Raw genomic sequence first — 22,424 nt, 5'->3', positions numbered from 1 at the left:
CATTAAGGATTTGATGATAAGATCAATATCCAGAATTTTTTTAAAACACCTGTAGCCCAGACGATGTGGCTCAGCGGTTGAGCGTCGACCTATGAACCAGGAGGTCATGGTTTGATTCCCGGTCAGAGCACATGCCCAGATTGCGGGCTTGATCCCCAACCTTGAGTGTGCAGGAGGCGGCCAATCAATGATTCTCTGTCATCACTGATGTTTGTATCTCTCCCTCTCTGAAATCAATAAAAATATATATTTAAAAAAATAAAAACACCTATAAACCGCCCTGGCCCATGTTGTTCAGTGGTTAGAGCATCAGCTTGCACACCAAAGGGTCTTGGGTTCAATTCCCAGTCAAGGACAGGTTGCAGCCCTGACCGGTTTGGCTCAGTGGATGGAGCGTCGGCCTGCGGACTGAAGGGTCCCGGGTTCGATTCCGGTCAGGGGCATGTACCTGGGTTGCGGGCACGTCCCCAGTGGGGAGTGTGCAGGAGGCAGCTGATCGATGTTTCTGACTCTCTATCCCTCTCCCTTCCTCTCTGTAAAAATCAATAAAACGTATTTAAAAAAAAAAAAAAAAAAAGGACAGGTTGCAGGTTTGATCCCCAGGTCCAGTTGGGGCACGTGTGGGAGACAACCAATGGATATCTCTCTCTCACATCAATGTTTCTCTCCCCCCCCCCATTTCTTCCACTCTCTCTAAAAATCAATGGAAAAATATCCTCCAGTGAGGATGAACAAAAACAAAACAAAAAACACCGGTGAGAAAGACTTCACAACAGGAATATTGGCAAAGGATATGAAGAGGAAATTCAGAGGAAGGAACCGAATGCCTAGTAAATATGAAAAGATGTTCAGCTCTCTTAATGATCAGGGAAATACTAATATAGATACCAAGGAAAGTCATGAGCTACCATTTCACAGTCATAGTGCTGGCAAGGCTTCTGGGTCCATTATCAGGGAGTGTTGGCAAAGATGTGAAAACAGGACCCCATCCAGGGCTGGTGGGCGTGTCACCAGGCACCAGCTTGCTGGTGAGCTGTGAGGTGGGCCTAGGGAAGGCGGAGGGGCTCCTGTCCCCAGGGTGCTGCGGCCCTGTCTCTCCCAGAGCAACCATGTCACGGTGCACAGAGACCCGCGGGCAGATGTTTCCAGCAGCACGTCTGCTCTCATTCCCCTCAGGGGCATTGGAAGTAAACTGGAGTTTACTTATTCAATGAAATACTATGTAGTGGTTAAAATGAATGAACCTGATATGCTTGTTTAAATGTATCTCAGAAACATGACAAATGGGGGGAGGGGGGGGGAGAAAGCAAATTCCAACGGGATATAGACTGAATTTCATCATTCACAAAAAACTGTAAAATACCAATACTAATGGAATGCACTGCTTATCGATAGAGGGTAGGGAAAGCAGCAAGACTAGTGGTAAGTCTGATCTCTGGGAAGGGAAGGGCAAGGGCTGGGTGGCGCTGGGCTTATCTCTACCCATAAGTTTCCATTTTTAAAGAGAGACCCGAGCCAACAGCACACGGAGTCCTGCTCCCGTTGGCCTTTCATGCAGGCTCCACCCCTGACCTCCCTGGGGTCCCCTTGCAGTGGTTCTCAACCTTCCTAATGCCGGAACCCTTTCATACAGTTCCTCATGTTGTGCTGACCCCCAACCATAAAATGATTTTCCTTGCTACTTCGTAACTGTAATGTTGCTACTGTTACGAATCGTAATGTCATTATCTGACAAGCAGGATGTATTTTCAGGGGTCGGGACCCTAAGGCTTAGGGGAACAAATATTACCCCCCCCCTCCCCTTTAAGTTAGCCCCAGCTGTCTTCTCATCGCTTGTAACCACAAGGCCTGCCTATACGTTTTCTTTCCTTTTTTCTTCTTCATTTCAACTCCAGTTCTTGCTCCCTTGTAGGTAGATGTCCCATTAATATGTGAGTGAACCTGCGCAGGTACAGGAGTCGCCAACTCCCAGCTCCACCCTGGCGTGGGGGACCCTGCTCAGGGGTGGAGGGAGCATCCACACCGGGGACTTGGACTGCGGCTCCGGGTAAACAAGTGCCTTCCCGCCCGGCCTCAGTTTCCCCCCCAGGACGGGTCTGGCCCCCGCCGGCCCCGTCGCCCCGTGATTCTCGGAATTCCGCCCTTTCGGGTCACACACCGCGCGCGGGCGCTTCGCTCGGGCACCCGGCCCCCTGGCTCCCCTTGGAAGCGCAGCCCGCGTCCCCGGCGCGGCCCTGGACCCCGGCTGCACCGAGCTGGTCACATGCGCCGGGGCTGCCTCTGGTGTGACGGGCGGCGGAGATCCCTTTGTGAGCGCAGGTTTGAAAGGGTTCTGGGTTTGAGAGGCGCCGGGGAGCCGGCGGGGGAAGGCTGTCGGAGCCAATCGAGCCGCCTCCAGACCCCACCACGTCGCCCCGGCTGCGCGCTCCGCTTCCTCCTCTGCGTTCCCGCCGCCCGGTCTCGCCGTAGGGTGCCGGGCCGGCGAGGACCCCAGGTGAGAGGCCGGGGCCCGAGGGGGAGGAGGCCCGGGCGGCTCGGCCCGGGCGGCACGACGGGCTGGCCCGGGGCTCAGGGCGTGTCCGTCGCCGCCTGGCTGCTCGCTCGACACTGTTCGCTCCTACCGGCTGTAGATGGAGCTGTCTGGGTTCCTGCAGCCTCCGACGAGCCCCGGAGTGTTTCTCTTTAAACGGCCTGAGAGGGACATGCCTCCCAGGATGCAGTTTGTATCAACATGGCAGCTGCGGTGCAGCTCCCCTGCTGAAGCGGCGCCGGGACGGCAGCGCAGCTCGCAGCCGGGGCCGGGGCCGCAGCCGGGGTCGCAGCGGCGGCCGCACAGGGGCCGCGCGCGGGCCTGGGGCCGGTGCTGAGGGCCGGGCCCAGCTCGAGGCCGGACGCCGCCGGCCGGGCCGCCCGCCCCGCCGCGCGCCCCGCTCCGACGCCGCCGCCGCCGGGCTCGGCCGCTCCGTCCCCGCCCGCCCCGAGCAGGCCGGGCCCGACGGCCGCGCGAGCCCGGGCGGGGGAGGAAGGCCGGGCGGGCGGGCGGCGCCCGAGGCGAGGCCGGGGCCGGCCTGCGTGGGGCCGCGCGGCGGCGGTGGCGGCGGCGACTCCGGGCCGGGCCGGACCGCGCAGGGCCATGGCCGAAGCGGTGAGGGCGGCCCGCGCGCGCACGGACACGCGGACTCGGGGCCCCGGGGACGGCCTGCGCGTCCCGGGCTCGGCGGCCCGGCCCGGGGTCTCGGTAAGGGACGGGAACGCGGCGGCGTGGCGGGGGTGGGGGACAGGGCTCGCGCGCCCCTGAACGGGGCGGGGGGGCTGCGGGACGGAGCGGGGCCGCGGCGCCGGCCGCCGTCCGGGCGAGGCTGCGGGGACGCGCCGGGCCGGGCACGCACGCGGGCTGCCGGTGGGCGCCGGGGCGGCGCGCTGCGCTCCCTGCGGAGCCGGCGCTGCGTCCGTCGGGGTTGCCGCCGCGCGTTTTCCGCAGAGCTCGGCCCCGCGGCGCTGACGCGGCTCTCCCCATTTCGCGGAGCGGAGACACTGAGGCTCGGACGCGCGGCGGCGACCTGCCCTGCCTGCCCCAAGGTCACGTAGCGAGTCATCGTGGCTCGGTGCCCGCGTCCCCAGAAATGCCTGCCTCCCGGGCCGCGGGCCTGGACGGGAGGGGGGCGGCCCCGGCGGCGGCCTCCCCTGGGTTCCGGGCCTGGGCCCGGCGCTGGGTGGACGCGGCCCGTCGGGGTGGGGGAGGGGTGGCGGCCGGGTCGGGGGCCCGGCGGCGCCCAGCGGAGCGTCTCCGTCGCGGGCGGGCGGTCGGGGCGGAGGGGGGGGGGTTGGGGGGAGGCGGTGTTGTGCCCCTCGGGCTCGGCATCTCGTCCTCCAGCCTCTGCGTATGGAGGGCCCGGGACGAACTTTGGGTGTCTAGACGGATGGGGTGTGGGGCGCGCGCTCCTAAGGGTTTGGGGGCTGATGTGACTCTTCCGGCGGCCAGTCACCACGATCTGCCCGGAAACCTCCCCGCAGACCACCTCTTGGAGGCGCGGCAGCGGCTCTGGGGGGATCGCCGCATGGGAGTCGGTGCCTCCGAGCCTCAGTTTCCCGTTGTGCACAGGAAGGGGGCCGGATATACGGCTTTCTAAAGAGCCTCTCGGTTCTTAAATAATGATAATAAAACTCTTTGTAAAATAACCTGAAATGAGGATTTAAAAATGTCTACCTCCAGGCTTAGGTCTGCAGGGCCCCATATAATTCTGGGTGCATCACAACAGCACAGCTTTCTTTATAAATCAGACATGTAAGGTTATGTATTTTTCTGCTAACATGGCATGAATCCTAAAGACCCCATTCACTCCGGAGACATGGGGTAGGGAGGGACAGTTAAATCCTATACAATACAGTTCAGAAGAATTCTGTCTCCCCTACAGTTGGAGAATACAGCCTATTAATCTTAGAGGTAATATTTACATCCCTCTCTTGGGCCACTTCTCTCTGCTTAAGGTAATATAAAGCCATTATGCAAAGATAGCAAGGGGCCTTTATTTGGGGGCAGGGGAGGGGACATGCTCCTGTGACCCCCTCATCCCTCCATAGTCTTCCAAATCCGGAAATGGAGAGAGACAGTCGAATAATAGAAAGCAAAGAAATGATGTTTTCCTTTGAGCTCTGATTAGACTAGTTGGTAACGATGTCTTACTCTGCTGGATTTATTTACTGTACTGGGCTTGTTTTCGTTGTTTTGGTTAAACCCCTGAATTACTCAGGGAGGCTAACTTGGCCCCCAGGGGATTTTCCCTTCTTCCTACTACTTGTAGGCAAATGCCCTAATCCCCTCAGAGGATGGGGCCATAATGTGCCTATTGTGTTGCATTACGCTAGTCACTTTCCCTGTGTCTGAGGTTCCCGTCCCAGAGGGCCGTCCAGTCTTGCCCTCTCACCTGGGAAGAGTGAAGAGTTGAGAGGTGGCTTAGTTGTTGATGAGCCCTCAGCTTTAGGGGTCTGTGAACCCCTTGAAAGTGTTTGCAGAATTTTGTGTATGTGCCCATGTGCATTTTTTGAGGGGGAGAATCCGCAGCTTTCATTAGGTTTTCAAAGGGATCCCTGACCCCAGCTTTAAATGGCAATGTCTTTTCCAGAAGGGCCATCCACCTCCCCCACCGTAGGACCCCCCCCAGAGATCTTTGTTTAACGTCCAAGCTTCTGAATTGCAGAGGTAAAAAAGGATTCAGAGCACTAACCAGCTGCCTCTGTTGATAGATAAGATTTGGAGGTGACCTACAATGTGAACTGAGACCCGGGCCCAGGAGCCAGATCACTTTTGTGACCTTGGGCAATTACTTAGGCTCTTCTGCCTCAGGGTCTTCATGTGCAAAGAATGGATAACAATTCTAGTAGTCCCTGTTTCATAGGGTTTCCTGAAGATTAAATGAGATAACCCTTTAAAATGTTTAACACAATTCATGAACATAAATGTGGAGTAATCGTTAGGCATCTCCCTACAAATAGCTGTCATGTCTGTCTGGTTAGCTGTAGAGCTGTTGTATCATACTACCTCCGAATTCTCTTGCCAGAATAAAGTCTTACGCCTTTCATCCTTGGCTTACAAATGTAATAGTGTCTTAGTTAGTTGACTCATAAGTGAATGAACAGAGAAAAGAAAGATGGTAATAGAAGTATAAATAGGTTTAGATGACCTTTGATACAAGACTGAAAGAACTTTATTTACCTTAATAATTTTTTTCATAACTTGACAGTTTATACTATTCATTCATTCACCAGCCATTTATTAAGCACATACTATATCTCAGACTGGACACAAGGGATATGTTAATTTTCAAACAAAGAAAATGGGGATTTCAGTTACTTTAAAGATCCCTAGTATTTGGTGCATAGTAATTGGCATTTGGTAGATTCATTGAAGGAAGCTGATGAGGAAATGGGCAAACGTTGTTATAGGAGAGATTCTGTTCAGTTTCAGTAAAGCTATTGGTTGTCTGGATAGGTAAATGGGGAACTCATCATGCAGATGTTGGCTTCACATCCCTGATGACAAAAGAATTCTCTCAACATGGTTGTGTCAAGGTGGGGAACAGGGAGAGTATGACTAATTGAAATCCCAAAAGGAATCAGTCTTTATTTGGGTTCTCATCCCCTCCAATCTTTTTTTTTTTTTAATTTTTATTTATTTATTTATGTTTTAAAAAATATATTTCTTTATTGATTTCAGAGAGGAAGGGAGAAGGAGAGAGAGATAGAAACATCAATGATGAGAGAGAATCATTGATCAGCTGCCTCCTGCACACCCCCTATCGGGGATGGAGCCTGCAACCCAGGCATATGCCCTTGGCCAGACTCGAACCTGGGACCCCTCAGTCCGAAGGCCGACGCTCTATCCACTTAGCCAAGCCAGCTAGGGCATCCCCTCCAATCTTGACATGCATAACAAAACTGGCAGACTTTAGCTCTGCTTCCAGCCCTGGCAGGCCTCTTCCTCATTTCCCACCTCACAAACCATAGGGAGGAACCCAGACCATGAAGTAGACCATCTGCCCAAGGGACCTCCCTAGGAGTGTTGAAATGCCATGCCTCTGCCAGTCTCCTTGCTTAGAGCAGAAGGCCATTCAGCCTCCAGTAGGGGCTGTGTCCATATAACATGTCAAAGCCAACCCACACCATAAAACTCTAAAGAATTTTATTGGTAAGTCAACAGTTCAGCTTTTATCAAATGGTCAGTAAAACTTAAGGTCATTGTGTGTCTTCACTATTGGACAAAGTGGGGAAAAGAATATGGGCACCATTGACAATTCGAGTAGAAGCAGGGGGCCAGATGACTTACCTGTGAGATAGGTCAGTTGACAGCACTGGCCTCACCTGACATCACCTCTCACCTTGCTGGGAGTCGGCATAGGAACCATGCCTGGCATTGACAAAATTCTGCTCTGTCGTTTTCCAGGGTTTTATTTTATTAAAGAACTAGAGGCCCGGTGCACAAAAATTTGTGCACTCGGGGGGTAGGGGGGGGTCCCTCAGCCCGGCCTGTGCCCTCTCGCAGTCTGGGACCCCTCGGGAGATAACGACCTGCTGGCTTAGGCCTGCTCCCGGGTGGCAGAGGGCAGGCCCAATCCCTAGGTGCAGCCCCTGGTCGGGCTCAGAGCAGGGCCGATTGGGGAGTTGGGGCACCGCCCCGTCATGCACAGAGCAGGGCAGATTGGGAGGTTGTGATGCCACCCTCAGTCACGCTCAGGGTAGGGCCAATTGGGGGGTTGGGGCACCGTCTCCTGTCACACTCAAGGCAGGGTCGATGGGGAGGTTGTGGCACCACCCCCTGTCACGCACAGAGCAGGGCCAATCAGGGGGTTGGGGCACTGCCCCCGTCACACACAGAGCAGGGCCCATCAGGGGGTTGGGGCACTGCCCTCTATCACCCACAGAGCAGGGCCGATGAGGGGGTTGGGGCGCCGCCACTCTCACACTCAGGGCAGGGCCGATGGGGAGGTTATGGCTCTACCCCATCACACACAGAGCAGGGCCCGTGTGGGGGGGGCGTTGGGGAGCTCCCCCATATCAGGCACAGAGCAGGGCTGCTCAGGGGGTTTGGGCGCTGCCCCCTGTCACACTGATCCCGGTGCCGGGAGGCCTCTTGGCTCCGCTGATCCCGGTGCTGGGAGGCATATTACCCTTTTACTATATAGGGTAGAGGCCTGGTGCACGGGTGGGGCTGGCTGGTTTGCCCTGAAGGGTGTCCTGGATCAGGGTGGGGGTCCCCACTGGGGTGCCTGGCCAATCTGGGTGAGGGGCTGAGGGCTGTTTTCAGGCTGGGGGTGACTGAACTCCCAAACGCTCCTTTTTTTCTTTTTTTTTTTTATTCTGGCCCAGCTTTACCTTGATGCTTGGCTCCAGCTCTTAGGCCTCCACGGCTGAAACTAGGTTTCTGGCCTTTGCTTACAATGTTGCAAATCTGCTTGCTGAAGTCCGGCAGTATTTGTTACAATGTTTCTTAAACTTCCTGCTCAGAGGCCTGCAGCCACAGGTCGGGAGCAAGCCTCATGTTAGTTTCAAGCTGCCTGGCTGCCGGCCGCCATCTTGGCTGACAGTTAATTTGCATATCTCGCTGATTAGCCAATGAAAAGGGTAGCGGTCGTACACCAATTACCATGTTTCTCTTTTATTAGTGTAGATGCTCAACTCAGTGAGGTAGCAGGATGTGTCGCATTTGATGGATGAGGACACGGAGAACAGAGGGGTAAAATGACTGGGCCAGAATGACATTGGCAGAAATAGTTGTGGACAGGCCTGAGAGCCACGTGTTCTAATTCAAGACCAGTACCCTTTCTCCTCTCCAACACTACAACTCCTAAGATGGTACCCATGAAAAGTATATTGTGAAAAAGGAACTGGCTCTACGAAGAGAAGAAGGTGGCATAACCATCTTCTATTTGTTGTTAATGGTTTTTTAATTGATGTCTGAATGAGTGCTAGGTTTTCAGGAAGATTCATATCCACAGAACACATTGCTATCAGTGCCCTATTAATGTGTGTATCTTTGGCATTTATTTTGCTAGCTGTAGACTGGCCTTTACTCCTACCCTTTCCTTGAACAGGTCCAACAGCTGGACATGGAGACCCAGCGCTCATCGCCTCTGTCATTCCCCAATGTCCTGCCAGAAGAAACGCCACGGCAGGCCCCTGCTGGACTCCCCCGAGAAGCCCTGTTCCAGTCCCGTGTTCTTCCCCCCAAAGAAATGCCTTCTTTGTCTCCCTCTGTTCCCCGGCAAGGCTCCTTACCCCTCACCCCCAAGCAAGAGACCTCCAGCCGCATGCCGCACATCCTCCAGAAGGGACCCTCACTCCTGTACCCTGCAGCCTCTGAGCAAGAGACACAGCTCCAGGGTCCCCTGACTTCCCAGGAAGAGACCCGGTATCCACCCCCATGTGCTGCTGAACAAGAAATCTCACTTCTCTCTCACTCCGCCCACCACCAGGAAGCCTCACTCCACTCCCCTGAAGTTCCTGAGAAAGACCCCCTTCCCCTCTCCCCCACAATTCCCGAGGCTGACATGGACCCCTTGCTCCAGAGCCCAGTTTCCCAAAAGGAAACCCCCTTCCACATCTCTTCTGCAGCCCAGAAGGACACGCCACTCCCAACGGCGGAGATCACTCGCTTGGCCGTGTGGGCTGCTGTCCAAGCGGTGGAGAGGAAACTAGAGGCCCAGGCCATGCGGCTACTGACGCTGGAGGGACGGACCGGGACAAATGAGAAAAAGATAGCTGACTGTGAGAAGACGGCTGTGGAGTTTGCAAACCACTTGGAGAGCAAATGGGTTGTGCTGGGGACCCTGCTGCAGGAGTACGGGCTGCTGCAGAGGCGGCTGGAGAACATGGAGAACCTGCTGAAAAACAGGAATTTTTGGATCCTGCGGCTGCCCCCAGGCAACAATGGAGAAGTTCCCAAGGTAACCCTGTCCCAACTGGGGCTCCCAAGGAGTGATCTGAATTAGAATATGTTTTAGGAATGTAGTTAAATGTAAAAGAAGGGGAAAGTGATGGTTGAGAAGAAAAAAATATAATGATACCTGGTTGGTTTTCAGCATCGCTTTATTAAGAACAGGACACACCACCCTTAAATTATTTCTCCTGTTGTTAAAAGCATAGGTTAATAGATCAGAGGAAGGTCCTAGTGATCAGAAGTGTTGATTTAGAAGGGCGTTCAGTCCATGATGTCTGAGAGGGTGAGAGCACAGAGCAAAGGCCCAGGTATAGAGATGTAGTCGGTCCTCATGAGTGTGAATTAGCCATTCACCACTAGGGAGAACTCGGGAAATAGTATGGGGCTTGGTTGGGCTTAATGTTTTTTTGTTTTTTTCTCTCAATCCTCATGTGAGGTTGTGTTTTCGCTGAATTTTAGAGAGAGGAGCATCAATTGGTTGCCTCCCATACTTGCCCCCACCCGGGAATCAAATCTGCAACCTAGGCATGTGTCCAGACCAGGAATCGCACCTCAACCCCCTGGTGCACTAACTAGCTGAGCCACACACAGCTAGGCTGAACTCAACATTTTTATCAGTTGACTTATAAATCATGTTAATGCCAGTAATAATATGATTTCAAGAAGGAGCCTAAAAACACGAGAACATTAGGTTTTTGGTTTAAAAAAATTTTTTTTATTGATTTCGGAGAGGAAGGTGAGAGAGAGAGAGAGAGAGAGAGAGAGAGAGAGAGAGAGAGAGAGAGAGAGAGAGAAACATCAATGATGAGAGAATCATTGATGGGCTGCCTCCTGCACGCCCCCTACTGGGGATTGAGCCCACAACACAGGCATATTGCCCTTGACCAGAATTGAACCTGGGGGCCCTTCAGTCCGCTTGCCAGCGCTCCATTCACTGAGCCAAACCAGCTAGGGCAAACATTAGGTTTTAATATTATTTTCCAGAAGATTCTGTAAGAATATGAATGTGGACCAGATTTCTTTCCAGTTTTTTGTGCTGCTGCCGCTTTTCCCAGCCTTTAGGAAAGAACTTGGACTATATTCTTGAGGCCAGCACTTGTCCAATTTTATTGTGTATGTGAATCACCTGGGTTGCTTATTAAAAGCAGAATCTGATTAGTGGGCTTACAGTGGGGCCTGAGAGCCTGCATTTCTAGCAGGTTCCCTAGCTGTTGCTGCTGGTCTGCACACCAGGCTTTACAGCAGTGAGGGCTATCCCGTTGCGAGGAAAAGAACCAGACAAGATCAGGTCCTTACTCTGTGGTGTCAGAACAGTGGCCCAAGCCTGGTTAGACCTCTTGGACACATCCCAGGCCATGCTTTGGGGCCTTTCCCACTCCTGTCCTAAGAAGAGGTGCTTGAACCAGGCCAGGGGGTTGCGGCCATTTGCTTCCTTGGGATTTGGCAGCCGAGGACCTGTGACAACCCTCCAGTGGGTCCCAGCTGAGCTTGTCCTGTGGTTTCAGGTCCCTGTCACGTTTGATGATGTCGCCGTCCATTTCTCGGAGCAGGAGTGGGGGAACCTGTCCGAGTGGCAGAAGGAGCTGTACAAGAACGTGATGAGGGGCAACTACGAGTCTCTGGTTTCCATGGGTAAGGAGAGGGCTTCACTCGCCAGGGCTGCCTTGACACAAGCTTGAGGTTCATTTGGAACCGTTGGGAGTTCTGAACTCCAGCACTACCAGTAGTTGAGAACAAGGGAAACTGAATGTTAAGAGAACACAAGAGATTAGAAAAACGGGTGCTCATATACTTAAGTATATCAGTACATCCCAGATCAGGACAGCTCATGAAGTGGTCCTGGAAAAGCCACTGGGGCAAGAGGAGAAGGCAGACTCGGATCTCTGGGGTCTCTCACCTTGTATTATTTTCCCCATGGGCCCTATATGTATATTTTAAAATTAGTTTGTCCAGCAGACTGTTATTAAGCAAATGTAAGGTGCTTTACAAGAATCATATTACTTAATCCTCCTCATCCTCAATAAGGGAGTTAGGAACAGAGGTGAGCACTCCTGTTTTACTGTTCAGGTGACCGAACACTGTCATCTGTTGAGGGCTTATGTCCCCTAGGTTCCCATCCCCCTATGTAGAGAGGGGCTGTGACCCAGGGCGGTCCTAGGTCCCCACCAGGAAGTCAGTTTCACTGAGCTCTCTCTCACCCCAAAGTCTAGGGATTATTGTTGTCTTCATTAAGTAAGAATATCATTAAATAAGAATATTTAAAGATGAAAATCTAGGACAACTATAGTTTTATGTGTATCCTTTTCTCTGATATGGAGAACTTTTTGGGCACACAAAAAAGTTTAAAAATATTAAACACACTGTTGTATAGAAATGTTGATTCTTGCTAGAGTTGGTAATTTTTAAAAAAATATATTTTATTAATTTTTTACAGAGAGGAAGGGAAAGGGATAGAGAGTCAGAAACATCGATGAGAGAGAAACATCGATCAGCTGCCTCCTGCACACCCCCCACTGGGGATGTGCTCTCAACCAAGGCACATGCCCTTCACCTGAATCGAACCTGGGACCTTTCAGTCCTCAAGCCGACGCTCTATCCACTGAGCCAAACCGGTTATGGCTAGAGTTGGTAATTTCATACACATCTCTTCATAGGATAACTTTCCTCTTTTTAATTTGTTTTTTCTTTTCATTTTAAAGTACATACATAATTGTGAAAAATCAGCAATTTAGATTTATATAATAAAGAGCATCCCCCACCCTCGCACCAGTACCACTTCCCAGAGGTAACCACCTCAAACCCACTGGCCTGCGTGGTTTCCCATATTTTTTTAAAATATATTTTATTGATTTTTTTTACAGAGAGGAAGGGAGAGGAAGAGGGATAGAAAGCTAGAAACATCGATGAGAGAGAAACATCAATCACCTGCCTCCTGCACACTCCCTACTGGGTATGTGCCCGCAACCAAAGTACTTGCCCTTGGCCGGAATCGAACCTGGGACCCTTGAGTCCGCAGGCCGACGCTCTATCCACTGAGCCAAACCGGTCAGGGCAGTTTCCCATATTTTTTGTGCACATGCAGACATAACACACGATGCTTGCACTCGTGCACATGCAGTTTGTGGTTTGCATCAATGGGATCCTTCACTCATTTCATCTAACGGCAGGTCACAGACAGCTTTTCATGTCAACACACATAGGCTTGCTTGGGAAGATGAACACTGGGCATTTAATGGGCAACCACTGGATTTTGTCTTCTCCCTGTTAGAGTGTTGCCATAAAACATCTCTGTGTGTCTGTGCACTTAGAAGTATTTCACTGGCACAGATTCCTAGAAGTGGGTTTTGGAGTAAAGAGGATGCACATTTACAATAATATCATGGTCCCTGCTATAGTGCCCTCCAGAGGCCCTGTATATTTATGCAATGGTGTGTGAGAATGCCTTTTCTCCACACCCTGGACCAACTGATGTTCTTCTATTTTAAATATTTGTCTTTTCTGATGGGTGAAAAATGACACCTCATTATCTTAATCTGTATTTCTTTGATGATTAGTGAACTTGTTTATCATTTCATGTGTTTACTGGCCATTTGCATTCTTCTATGAATTACCTATTATCTGCTTTTTTATTTTTTACTAATTGTAGAGACTTTTTATATATAATTATGGATATTAGCCATTTGCTTTACATATGGCAAATGTGTGTGTGTAATGATATTTTCTCCATGTTTCTTCATCTTTTAACTTTATTTCCAAATAACTTTAAGCTTTTTTAATATAAGGAAATTTATCAGTGTTTTATGTTATGGCTTCTAGAGTTTATCTGGATAGTTTTGTACTTTATAAAAACTTAAATATCTTGTGCCTTTGTCATGAAAAACCTGAATAACAGGTGTGACAATGACAAAAGAGCCAGTTTTCGTTGGTGGCAGGTAGAGCCCTACTACCGGACCCCGCATGGGAGGACATAGTACATGGCTAACACACACATCCATGTGCACATGTACACACACAGTGGGCCCCAAGAAAAGGGCTGGAAACTTGGCTCATTTCTTTTCCAACATTGTTAGCTGCAAATTAGGGGAGCTGCCGTGGAATCACATTCACACAGGTGACACATTGGCAGCATCCAGTGCAACCTCACCCCATATTATACCTTCTTTCCTTCCTTCTTCCCAGACTATGCAATTTCTAAACCAGACCTCATGTCACAGATGGAGCGTGGGGAGAGGCCAGCCATGCAGGAGCAAGAAGACTCAGAGGAGGGCGAACCGCCTGCAGACCCCAGTGCTGGTGAGTGGCTGCCAGGCAGCCCAGAGATCTGCCTTCTAGATCTTTCAGAGTTATAATCCAGTGTAAACCCTGGTCAGATATGTTAGCCAACTGCATGCAGGAAGGAGGTCCATCTGCAGGTGCTGGGGTCTCCTTGATCACCAGGCTGATAAGTAGGTCTGCTGTTGGGTTCCTTGTCTCAGGGAGTTTTGTCATAACTGAGTGTCACCTCAGTCTACAGGAAACAAAACAAGAACTGAAAGAAAGATGGGCACTTGTCAGGGTGCTCATACATGCTAGAGCTCCCTGGAGAAGGGCCACATCCGGATCCTGTAGCTGGTCAGTGGACTAGGGACAGACGTGGCTTTACCTGAAACATCCTCCAATGTGCAGGGCAGTGTCTATACAGGGCGTTAGATGGAGGCAGCAGAGAGGACTGGCCATGTGGCTCAAGTGTCTGGCTGCCTTTGTTTAAATCCCAGTTTGTCTGCTGATCAGCAGTGTGAGTTTAGTTACTCGGCCTTTTTGGAGGCCTCATTTCTTCATCTGTTAAATAGGATTGGTACTAATATGTAGGGCCTGTGTGGTGACTGGCATATAGTGATGGCCCAGTAAACACCAGCTGTTGTCATTCTGTGGGGCGTTGTCCTTTCCACACCGGGCATTTGGTAGCTTGCGCACTTACTCTGTGGTGCTTTCATGGTGTGTAGTTCACTTTGGGAGCTTCTGGTTTGGAATTACCTTTGGACTTGCATGACTTGTCTTCAGTGGAAGCAGGTCCTTGTCCTTCGTGGCCAGCCGTCACTGGTGATCGTGGAAGGTAATCTCATTGGGGCCGACAGTCAGGTTTTATTTTGAGGAAATGTCATTGATTCTAGGACCTATAAACTGGCCCCAAGATGAAACATGAAGGGTTGTCATCCCCATGGACTAAGAGCAAAGGTCACTTACGGAAATGACAGACCCTGTGGAAAAATAAGTGCTGGCATGTTTTAGAGAAAACAGTGCCATACTCTCTCAAGATTTGCCTGGAGATTTGAATCAAAGGGAGTGGCTTTTCCTGAATTAATCCGGCAGACAAAAAGATGAATTTAAAAGTAGATGAGAATGGGGGGTTGGGGCAAAGTGTGGCATGTGACAGAGTGATCTTTTGCTTGGAGGAAAGTAAGTATATATATGAAATGTTTGGTTACATCCAAAAACAAGGGCTGTGTGCAAATAAAGAGATTCAGAGTAGAAGAAATAAGGAAAAAGAGTTGTGAGGCCAAGAATGAGAGTATGGGAGAGGTGATTTGGATGTTCCAGTGTGGTCTTGTGGTCAAGGTGCTGCTCTTCTAGCATCTAGTTGCAGCGGCTGGAATGAGAGTATCGCTCCCCTTCCTCTGTCCACTTGTCATACCCTTTTCACAGGTGGGCCTCCTACAGACTGGGGCCAGAATTGAAAAGCAAAGAACCCCACCTACTGTGCTCTGGGCAGTTTGTTCTGGCACATACACATCCATGGCTGGAGCTTCTGTGGGAAGTTGCAGCCTCACAGAGGCTGCCTTGTATGGCGGGAATGTGCCATTTGTCCCACTAACCATCTCTAGCCACTGGAGCCTGACCGGGAGGGAGGAGGGGAGAGCATGGGAACTGTGCTCCAGGGTTGGCCTTGATCTCACACCTCTGTGTGAAACCAGAGGCCCTGGCCTCTGGAAAGCAGAGTTGTTCTGAGAATCTGCAGTTACCAGAGCCCCAGACACGCCCCTAACCTGTCTGTCCATGCGTCTTCTCCCTTACAAGGGGGCTGCGAAGCCAGCCCTGAGCTAGACCCAGCGGTATACCCAGGAGGAAAAGTCCAGAAAATTGAGAATGTTCATAGTTCCATAGTTGTTTGCTTAAGGTGGGGATTGCTAAAGCCTATTGGAAATTTTGATGGGAAAGTTAATGATGAAGAATTGGAAAATGTCAATACAACATGAAGTCAGTGATGTAAACAAAAGGGAAAAAATAATGGATGTAACCATACCAAAATCACATTTTTCGGTAGTTTGCAGAATTTTCTGAAGTGAACATGTATTCTTATTCATTAAAAAATTTTTTAAAAATGTGTGAATAATGACGGGTTTAACGAATTGAACATGTGTTTACCCCATCTCCCCCCAAATCCTACTAAAACCAGAGTGAAGGAACTTTCAAACAAATGGACAAGGAGACAACAGCAACTAGATTTTGGAAGCCTGAAAGCAAGTGACTAGATGATGACCGATTTAGAAAGCTGCATCCAAAATTGATACTGGGGAAAGCTGAGCAAAAACGTGATTTTCACTCCACCCAACCACATTCAGGACTCAGGAATTAGTACCAGAGATTTCAGGTATCTTTGGAGATGGGGTAAAGGTCAGGTTAAACTAGGATTTGTGAAACAGCTTTTATTTATTTTTTGTTTTATATTTTTATTGATTTCAGAGAGGAGGGGAGAGGGAGAGAGACATAGAAACATCAATGATGAGAGAGAATCATTGATCAGCTGCCTCCTGCACATGTGCCCTGACTGGGAATCGAACCATGACCTCCTGGTTCATAGGTCACGCTCGCTGGCTGGGCAATGTGGAACAGCTTTTAAAAAGGCCTTTAAGGCACTACCCTCTTCATTGCTTCCCCCCAATTCTGTTCTCTGCCTCTCCCAGCCCTGGTAGAGGACCAAAACATTTTCTGGAGAGGATGAACAAGAGGGTCTCTGAACATGAGCACCAGGCACAATTTCCCATGCTGAAAATAAGGGAATAAGTAAGAGTTGATAACCAGATGTTGAGATCACCATCCTTCTTCCCTAACTTCTCTCCCAAAATAACGCTGGCATCCAGGATTAAACCCTCAGGGTGGGATATTGGAAGAGTTTTATAGGGAGACTTTTGGGACCATCCAAGAAATTTCCCATTGAAATGACCCAAAGAAATCATCTTACTGGGAGGTGCATAGTCAGCAAACGCTACCTGAATGCACCAAATTTTCAGTTCCCTTCTGAGTGTTCCACTTTAATATAAATGGACAGCCAAGAACCACAAGACATTCGAGAAAAGCCTCTAATATACAGAGACCAAAGGGGAAAAAGCCAGAAAAAATAAATTTTGAGACAACAGAGACCATGCAGAGAGGGAGAAAAAGAGAGTTTAAGTACATACAGACTTATATAATCCTAAGAGAGTTAAAGTGAATGCATCTATGACACAAAAGTACAATGCTTATTTTTAAAAAAAGGATAGGAAGGAGCTATTCAAAATTAAAAATTTAATAATAGCCCTAGTTGGTTTGGCTCAGTGGATAGAGCACCAGTCTGCAGAGTGAAGGGTCCAGGGTTCGATTCTGGTCAAGGGCATGCACCTCAGTTGCAGGCTTGAGGCCACATGCAGGAGGCAACCAATCAATGTGTCTCTCATATCAGTGTTTTTCTCTCTCCCCCTCCCTTCCACTCTCTCTAAAAATTAATGGAAAAATATCCTTGGGTAAGGAGCAATAACAAGTGTGTGTGTGTGTGTGTGTGTGTGTGTGTGTGTGTGTGTGTGTATAAATATATATCCTATAGCCAAAACCGGTTTGGCTCAGTGGATAGAGCGTCGGCCTGCGGACTGAAAGGTCCCAGGTTCGATTCCGGTCAAGGGCATGTACCTGGGTTGTGGGCACATCCCCAGTGGGAGATGTGCAGGAGGCAGCTGATCGATGTTTCTCTCTCATCGATGTTTCTAACTCTCTATCTCTCTCCCTTCCTCTCTGTAAAAAAATCAATAAAATATATATTTAAAATATATATATATGTATCCTATATAATAAAGAGGTAATATGCAAATTAACTTTCATGCCCTCACAAGATGGCTGCCTACAACCAGGCCAGCAGGGGGGTTAGTGAGAAACGACCAAAGGACTGAACAAGCAGGCCGTGAGGGGTGAACAGGCCAGCAGGGGGGCAGGTAGGGGTGACCAGGCCAGCAGGAGGGGCAGTTAGGGGCGACCAGGCTGGTGGGGGAGGCAGTTGGAAGTGATTAGGTGGGCAGGGGTGGCAGTGAGGGGCAACTTGGCCAGCGGGGGGCAGTTGGGGGGTGACCAGACCAGCACAGGGGTGCAGTTAGGGGCGACCAGGCAGGCAGGCAGGTGAGCAATTAGGAGCCAGTGGTCCAGGATTGTGAGAGGGATGTCTGACTGCCAATTTAGGCCCTGGGATTGGGTCTAAACTGGCAGTTGAACATCCCCCAAGAGGTACTGGATTGGAGAGGGTGCAGGCTGGGCTGAGGGGACCCCCCCACTCCCGTGCACAAATTTCGTGCACCGGGTGTGTGTGTGTGTGTGTGTGTGTGTGTGTGTGTGTGTGTGATACAAGTTAAAAGCTCATAACAGTGTTAGTATATAACATTGACTGCACATCTCAGAAAATAAAGCAAAAGGGTAAAAAAAGAAAATAGGGAACGAATAAGAAAATGGAAGGATGAAAGTCCAATTTCCAGACATTGGGAATTCCAGAAAAAAAGAATAGCAGAACCAAAAAGAAGGGAATTAGCAACAAAATAATTCAACAAAAATTTCCAGCTACAACTGAAACTATCAACTATAATTGAAAAATAAAAATAATAAAAAAACAAATTTTGCACAAAGAAAGAAAAATTCCCAGCTTCGAAAGACATGGTTTTCCAAATTGAAAAAGTCCCCACCAACTGTCCAGAACAATGGATGGAAATAAACCCACACCTTAGATGCTGCAGCAAGAAATTTCAAAGACACTGAGGATAAAGGAGACCCTGCAAGTTTGTGGAGAGAAAAAATGGGTTCACACAGAGGAACAAGATAGAATGGCTCTGGACTTTTAAACAGTATTGGAAGCTACAAGGCAGTAAAGCAATGCCTTCAAATTCCTTTAAATTTTGAAATTGGAAAATATCATCCAACTGTTCTAGAATGTGATATCTAGACTGTTAATTCATTATGAGAGTGAAATTGAGACATTTTGAGGTGTTCACAGTCTCCTACGCCTCCATTCTCAAAATGGGGAAGTAAACCCAGAAAGGCTTAGGAGCTCCAACATAAGAGAGATGAAGGGAGCCCTGGGTGCTGTGGAAACCCTCAAAGACAGCTGTGCACCTGGAAGCAACCAGGCCAGACTGGAGCACATTAGGAGGTTTCAGAAGTTTTTTTTCAAGTAGCTGACATTGAGAAATATCCAATTTGCATTGTTTGAGAAGAGAGTTACAGAGCAGGTTTGGGGGAGAGTTCATGGTAATAGTAAGCCAAGGAAAAAAATTATTAGCTCCAAGGAAAAGCAAAGAGGGCATTGAACAGTGCTTATAGTAGACTGTATTGATCCAATCAGAATTATAAGCTAAACTGGAAGGATCAGGGACTTGGAAGAATATGGCTGGATGAGGAAGAGATGGTCCTCACTACAGCTCTTGGAAATCAATAGATGACACTTAAAATTGAAAATTCTAAAATCCTCAATAAAATTCTAGCAAATCAGATCCAGCATTACATTAGAACAGTGGTTCTCAACCTTCCTAATGCCGTGACCCTTTAATACAGTTCCTCATGTTGTGGTGACCCCTAACCATAAAATTATTTTCATTGCTACTTCATAACTGTAATTTTGCTACTGTTATGAATCGTAATGTAAATATCTGATATGCAGGATGTATTTTCATTGTTACAAATTGAACATAATTAAAGCATAGTGATCAATCACAAAAACAATATGTAATTATATATGTGTTTTCCGATGGTCTTAGGCGACCCCTGTGAAAGGGTTGTTCGACCCCCAAAGGGGTCGCGACCCACAGGTTGAGAACCGCTCCATTAGAAAGATCATACACCATGACCAAGTGGGATTTATTCCAGGGATGCAAGGCTAATACAATATCAGCAAATCAATAAACATGATACATCACATAAATAAATTGAGAGACAAAAATCACATAATCATATCAAATGATGCAGAAAAGGCATTTGACAAAATCCAACACTCTTTCCTGATAAAATTGAAAATTCAAGGAGTAGCAACCTAAGTATGTTACTTAGAGTTATAAAAGTATGTGACAAACATCAGCTAGAAGAATTGAAAGTGATTGTCTCTGGTGAGCTGGTAATAAGGAGTTGGGGTGGAGGAAAGCCTATTTATTTATTTTTTTAATCCTTATCTGAGGGTATGTTTTTTATTTATTTTAAAGAGAAAGTGGGTGGGGAGAGAGGGAAAGAGACATCGATCAGAGGCCTCCCATAGGCACCCTGACTTACCCCGAAATCTGAGTATATGCCCTGACTGGGAATCAAACCCATGGCCTTTTTGTGTATGGTACCACACTCCAGCCAACTGAACCATACTGGCCAGGGCGCGGAGAGCTTTTTAAGAACAAGTTTTGAAGCACTGTTCAATCCTCTGACCTGTATACATGTATAACTTTTTAAAAAGACTTAAAAAGCTAATATACCAAAAATTTAAAAATCTAACAGGAAGTGTAGCCATGAGAAGGTTGGAGAGCCAGTGTGAACTGTCATTTCTTTGCTTAGAGCTGATAGAGAAGGTGAAACAAAGTTTCATCAAAAAGAAGAAAATAACAGTGCTCACTTGGGCAGCACATATACTAAAATTGGAATGATACAGAGATGATTAGCATTTCCCTTGCTCAAGGATGACATGAAAATTCATGAAGCATTCCATATTTTTTTAAAAACCCACAAGAAAAGAAAGTTTAGAGAGTAAAAGTCCCACATAATTCTCCTACAAGTCAACAGTTTATTCCATCCAATTTATGTGCAAATAGTAACACACACAGAGAGCCTTAATTTTATAAGTGATACATACCCATTGTAAAAAAATATCCAAACAGCATAGAAGTATATTATTGTTTGGCAGATAGTTTGTTTCAATACTGTATCTTTGACATCTTTACATGTCAGAACATATAAATCTATCTTGTTATTTTAAAACTAGTGGCCCAGTGCACGAAATTCGTGCACTCGAGGTAGGAGGGGGGGGTCCCCCAGCATGGCCTGTGCCCTGTCACAGTGCGGGAGCCCTGTGATCCATCACCCCAAAGAGGTAGGCCCCGCCCACCCATCCGGGGCTCCTTGATGGATTGCCCCAAAGAGGTAGGCCAGAGCTCGAGGAGGCCTGCAGACTCCCAGTGCAGGCTCACGGAGGCCCTGCCATGGCCCTGCCCCTGGGCTGGGCCACAGCGGAAGCCTGTGAACCTCCGCACACCTGTGGACCCTTGGCCGGGCCCACAGTGGAGGGGCCTCTCCATGCCTGCAGAACCCTGGGCCGGCGCAGGGGGACAGGGACATGAGCCTCCCATTCCCTGGGCCCATTGCCGAGGTCAGGGACGCGAGCCTCAAGTCCCTGGGCCGGCGCAGGGGGCGGGGACATGAGCCTCACGTTCCGGGGCTGGGGACACGAGCCTCAAGTCCCCTGGCTGGTGCAGGGGGCGGGAGCGCAAGCCTCACGTCCCAGGGCCCGTTGCCGGGGTTGGGGACATGAGCCTCATGTCTTCGGCCTGGCGCAAGGAGCGGGGACACAGCCTGCCGATGGGTCATTACGTGATGGCATCCCAACCAATTTGCATATTATTCTATTATTAGGTAGTAGAAGACTATAGCATCCTGTGCATTACTTACATAACTTATTTAAATAAACTTCCATTCTTGTACACTTAGAGTGGTTACAAGTTTCAGTGCTTTATTAAATGTCCTTTATAAATATACTAGAGGCCCGGTCACAAAATTCGTGCAAAGGCCTTGGCCCTGGCTCCCGCCCACCATGGCAGCGGCTTTGTCTGGAAGGAAGGATATCTGGAAGGACATCCGGTCTAATTAACATATTATGCTTTTATTATTATAGATTTTGTGCACATGTCTGAAACTTATTTAGAAGTATATTTTCTGGGTCAAAGGTTATACCCATTTAAAAATTTAATAGATATTTGCAAGTGCCCTTGAAATCAATTGTTCCAATTTATAGACCTTCATCTATGCATGAAACTACCTGTTTCCCCACATCCTTGGCAATAGTAGGTATTATTTATCCTTTTATTATTTGCTAAAGTGATGAGTAGAAAGGACAGTATTTTGATGTTTTCATTCCACTTCTGTAAAAGTGAAGTTGAGTGTATTTTTATACCTTTATTAACCACTAGTATGTCTTACTTTATGAATTGCCTTTTGCTCATTGTTCTTTTGAACTATTGATTTTTTTTATTATTGATTTGTAAAAGCTTCTTAAATATTAAAGATAGTAGCTCGACTCTTTTTTTAAATATGTTTTTATAGATTTTAAAGAGAGAGGAAGGGAGGGGGAGAGAGAAACATTGATGAGAGAGAGAAACATCAATCAGTTGCCTCCTACACAGCCCCTATTGGGGACCGAGCCGGCAACCTGGGCATGTGCCATGACCTAGAATGGAACCAGCAACCTCTCAGTGCTTGGGACGACATTCAACCAATGACATGAAAATTCATGAAGCATTCCATATTTAAAACACACACACACACACACACACACAAGAAAAGAAAATTTTGAGCCACATCAGCCAGAGCAGCTCTTCTCTGTTTTATGTATTTGAACATGCTCCCAAGTTTATGCTTTAACTTTCTATAGTATTTGTGTGTAGTATAGCTATCTTACATTTTTATGTGTTCAAATTTATCAAGTTTAAGTTTCTATGTATTTAAATTTACCAGTAATTTTCTTTATGGTGTCTGT

General features: G+C 48.6%; 1 protein-coding gene and 1 non-coding gene across 4 annotated transcripts in view; both read left to right on the top strand.

The window, feature by feature from the left end:
• Positions 1-2,248: 2,248 nt before the first annotated feature.
• The window catches only part of ZNF777 (zinc finger protein 777), a 32,235-nt gene continuing 12,059 nt past the window's right edge, over positions 2,249-22,424 (top strand). The window contains exons 1-4 of one of the 3 annotated variants that reach the window (XM_059712118.1): positions 2,249-2,494; positions 8,589-9,440; positions 10,939-11,065; positions 13,613-13,726. In XM_059712118.1, coding sequence (XP_059568101.1) covers positions 2,264-2,494; positions 8,589-9,440; positions 10,939-11,065; positions 13,613-13,726 — 1,324 coding nt within the window. In that variant the 5' untranslated portion in view covers positions 2,249-2,263. Of the gene's footprint in view, positions 2,495-2,604; positions 3,239-3,345; positions 3,580-8,588; positions 9,441-10,938; positions 11,066-13,612; positions 13,727-22,424 lie in introns of those variants that run through there. The other 2 variants (XM_059712119.1, XM_059712120.1) reach the window with 2 other exon arrangements.
• LOC132211667 (U6 spliceosomal RNA) lies at positions 20,284-20,390 on the top strand. The gene has a single exon (XR_009447552.1). It is a non-coding gene; the product is annotated as a U6 spliceosomal RNA (small nuclear RNA).

The sequence above is a fragment of the Myotis daubentonii genome, chromosome 10, assembly GCF_963259705.1.
Source record: "Myotis daubentonii chromosome 10, mMyoDau2.1, whole genome shotgun sequence".
Lineage (NCBI taxonomy): Eukaryota > Metazoa > Chordata > Mammalia > Chiroptera > Vespertilionidae > Myotis > Myotis daubentonii.
This window is presented reverse-complemented; position numbering and strand designations above follow the sequence as displayed.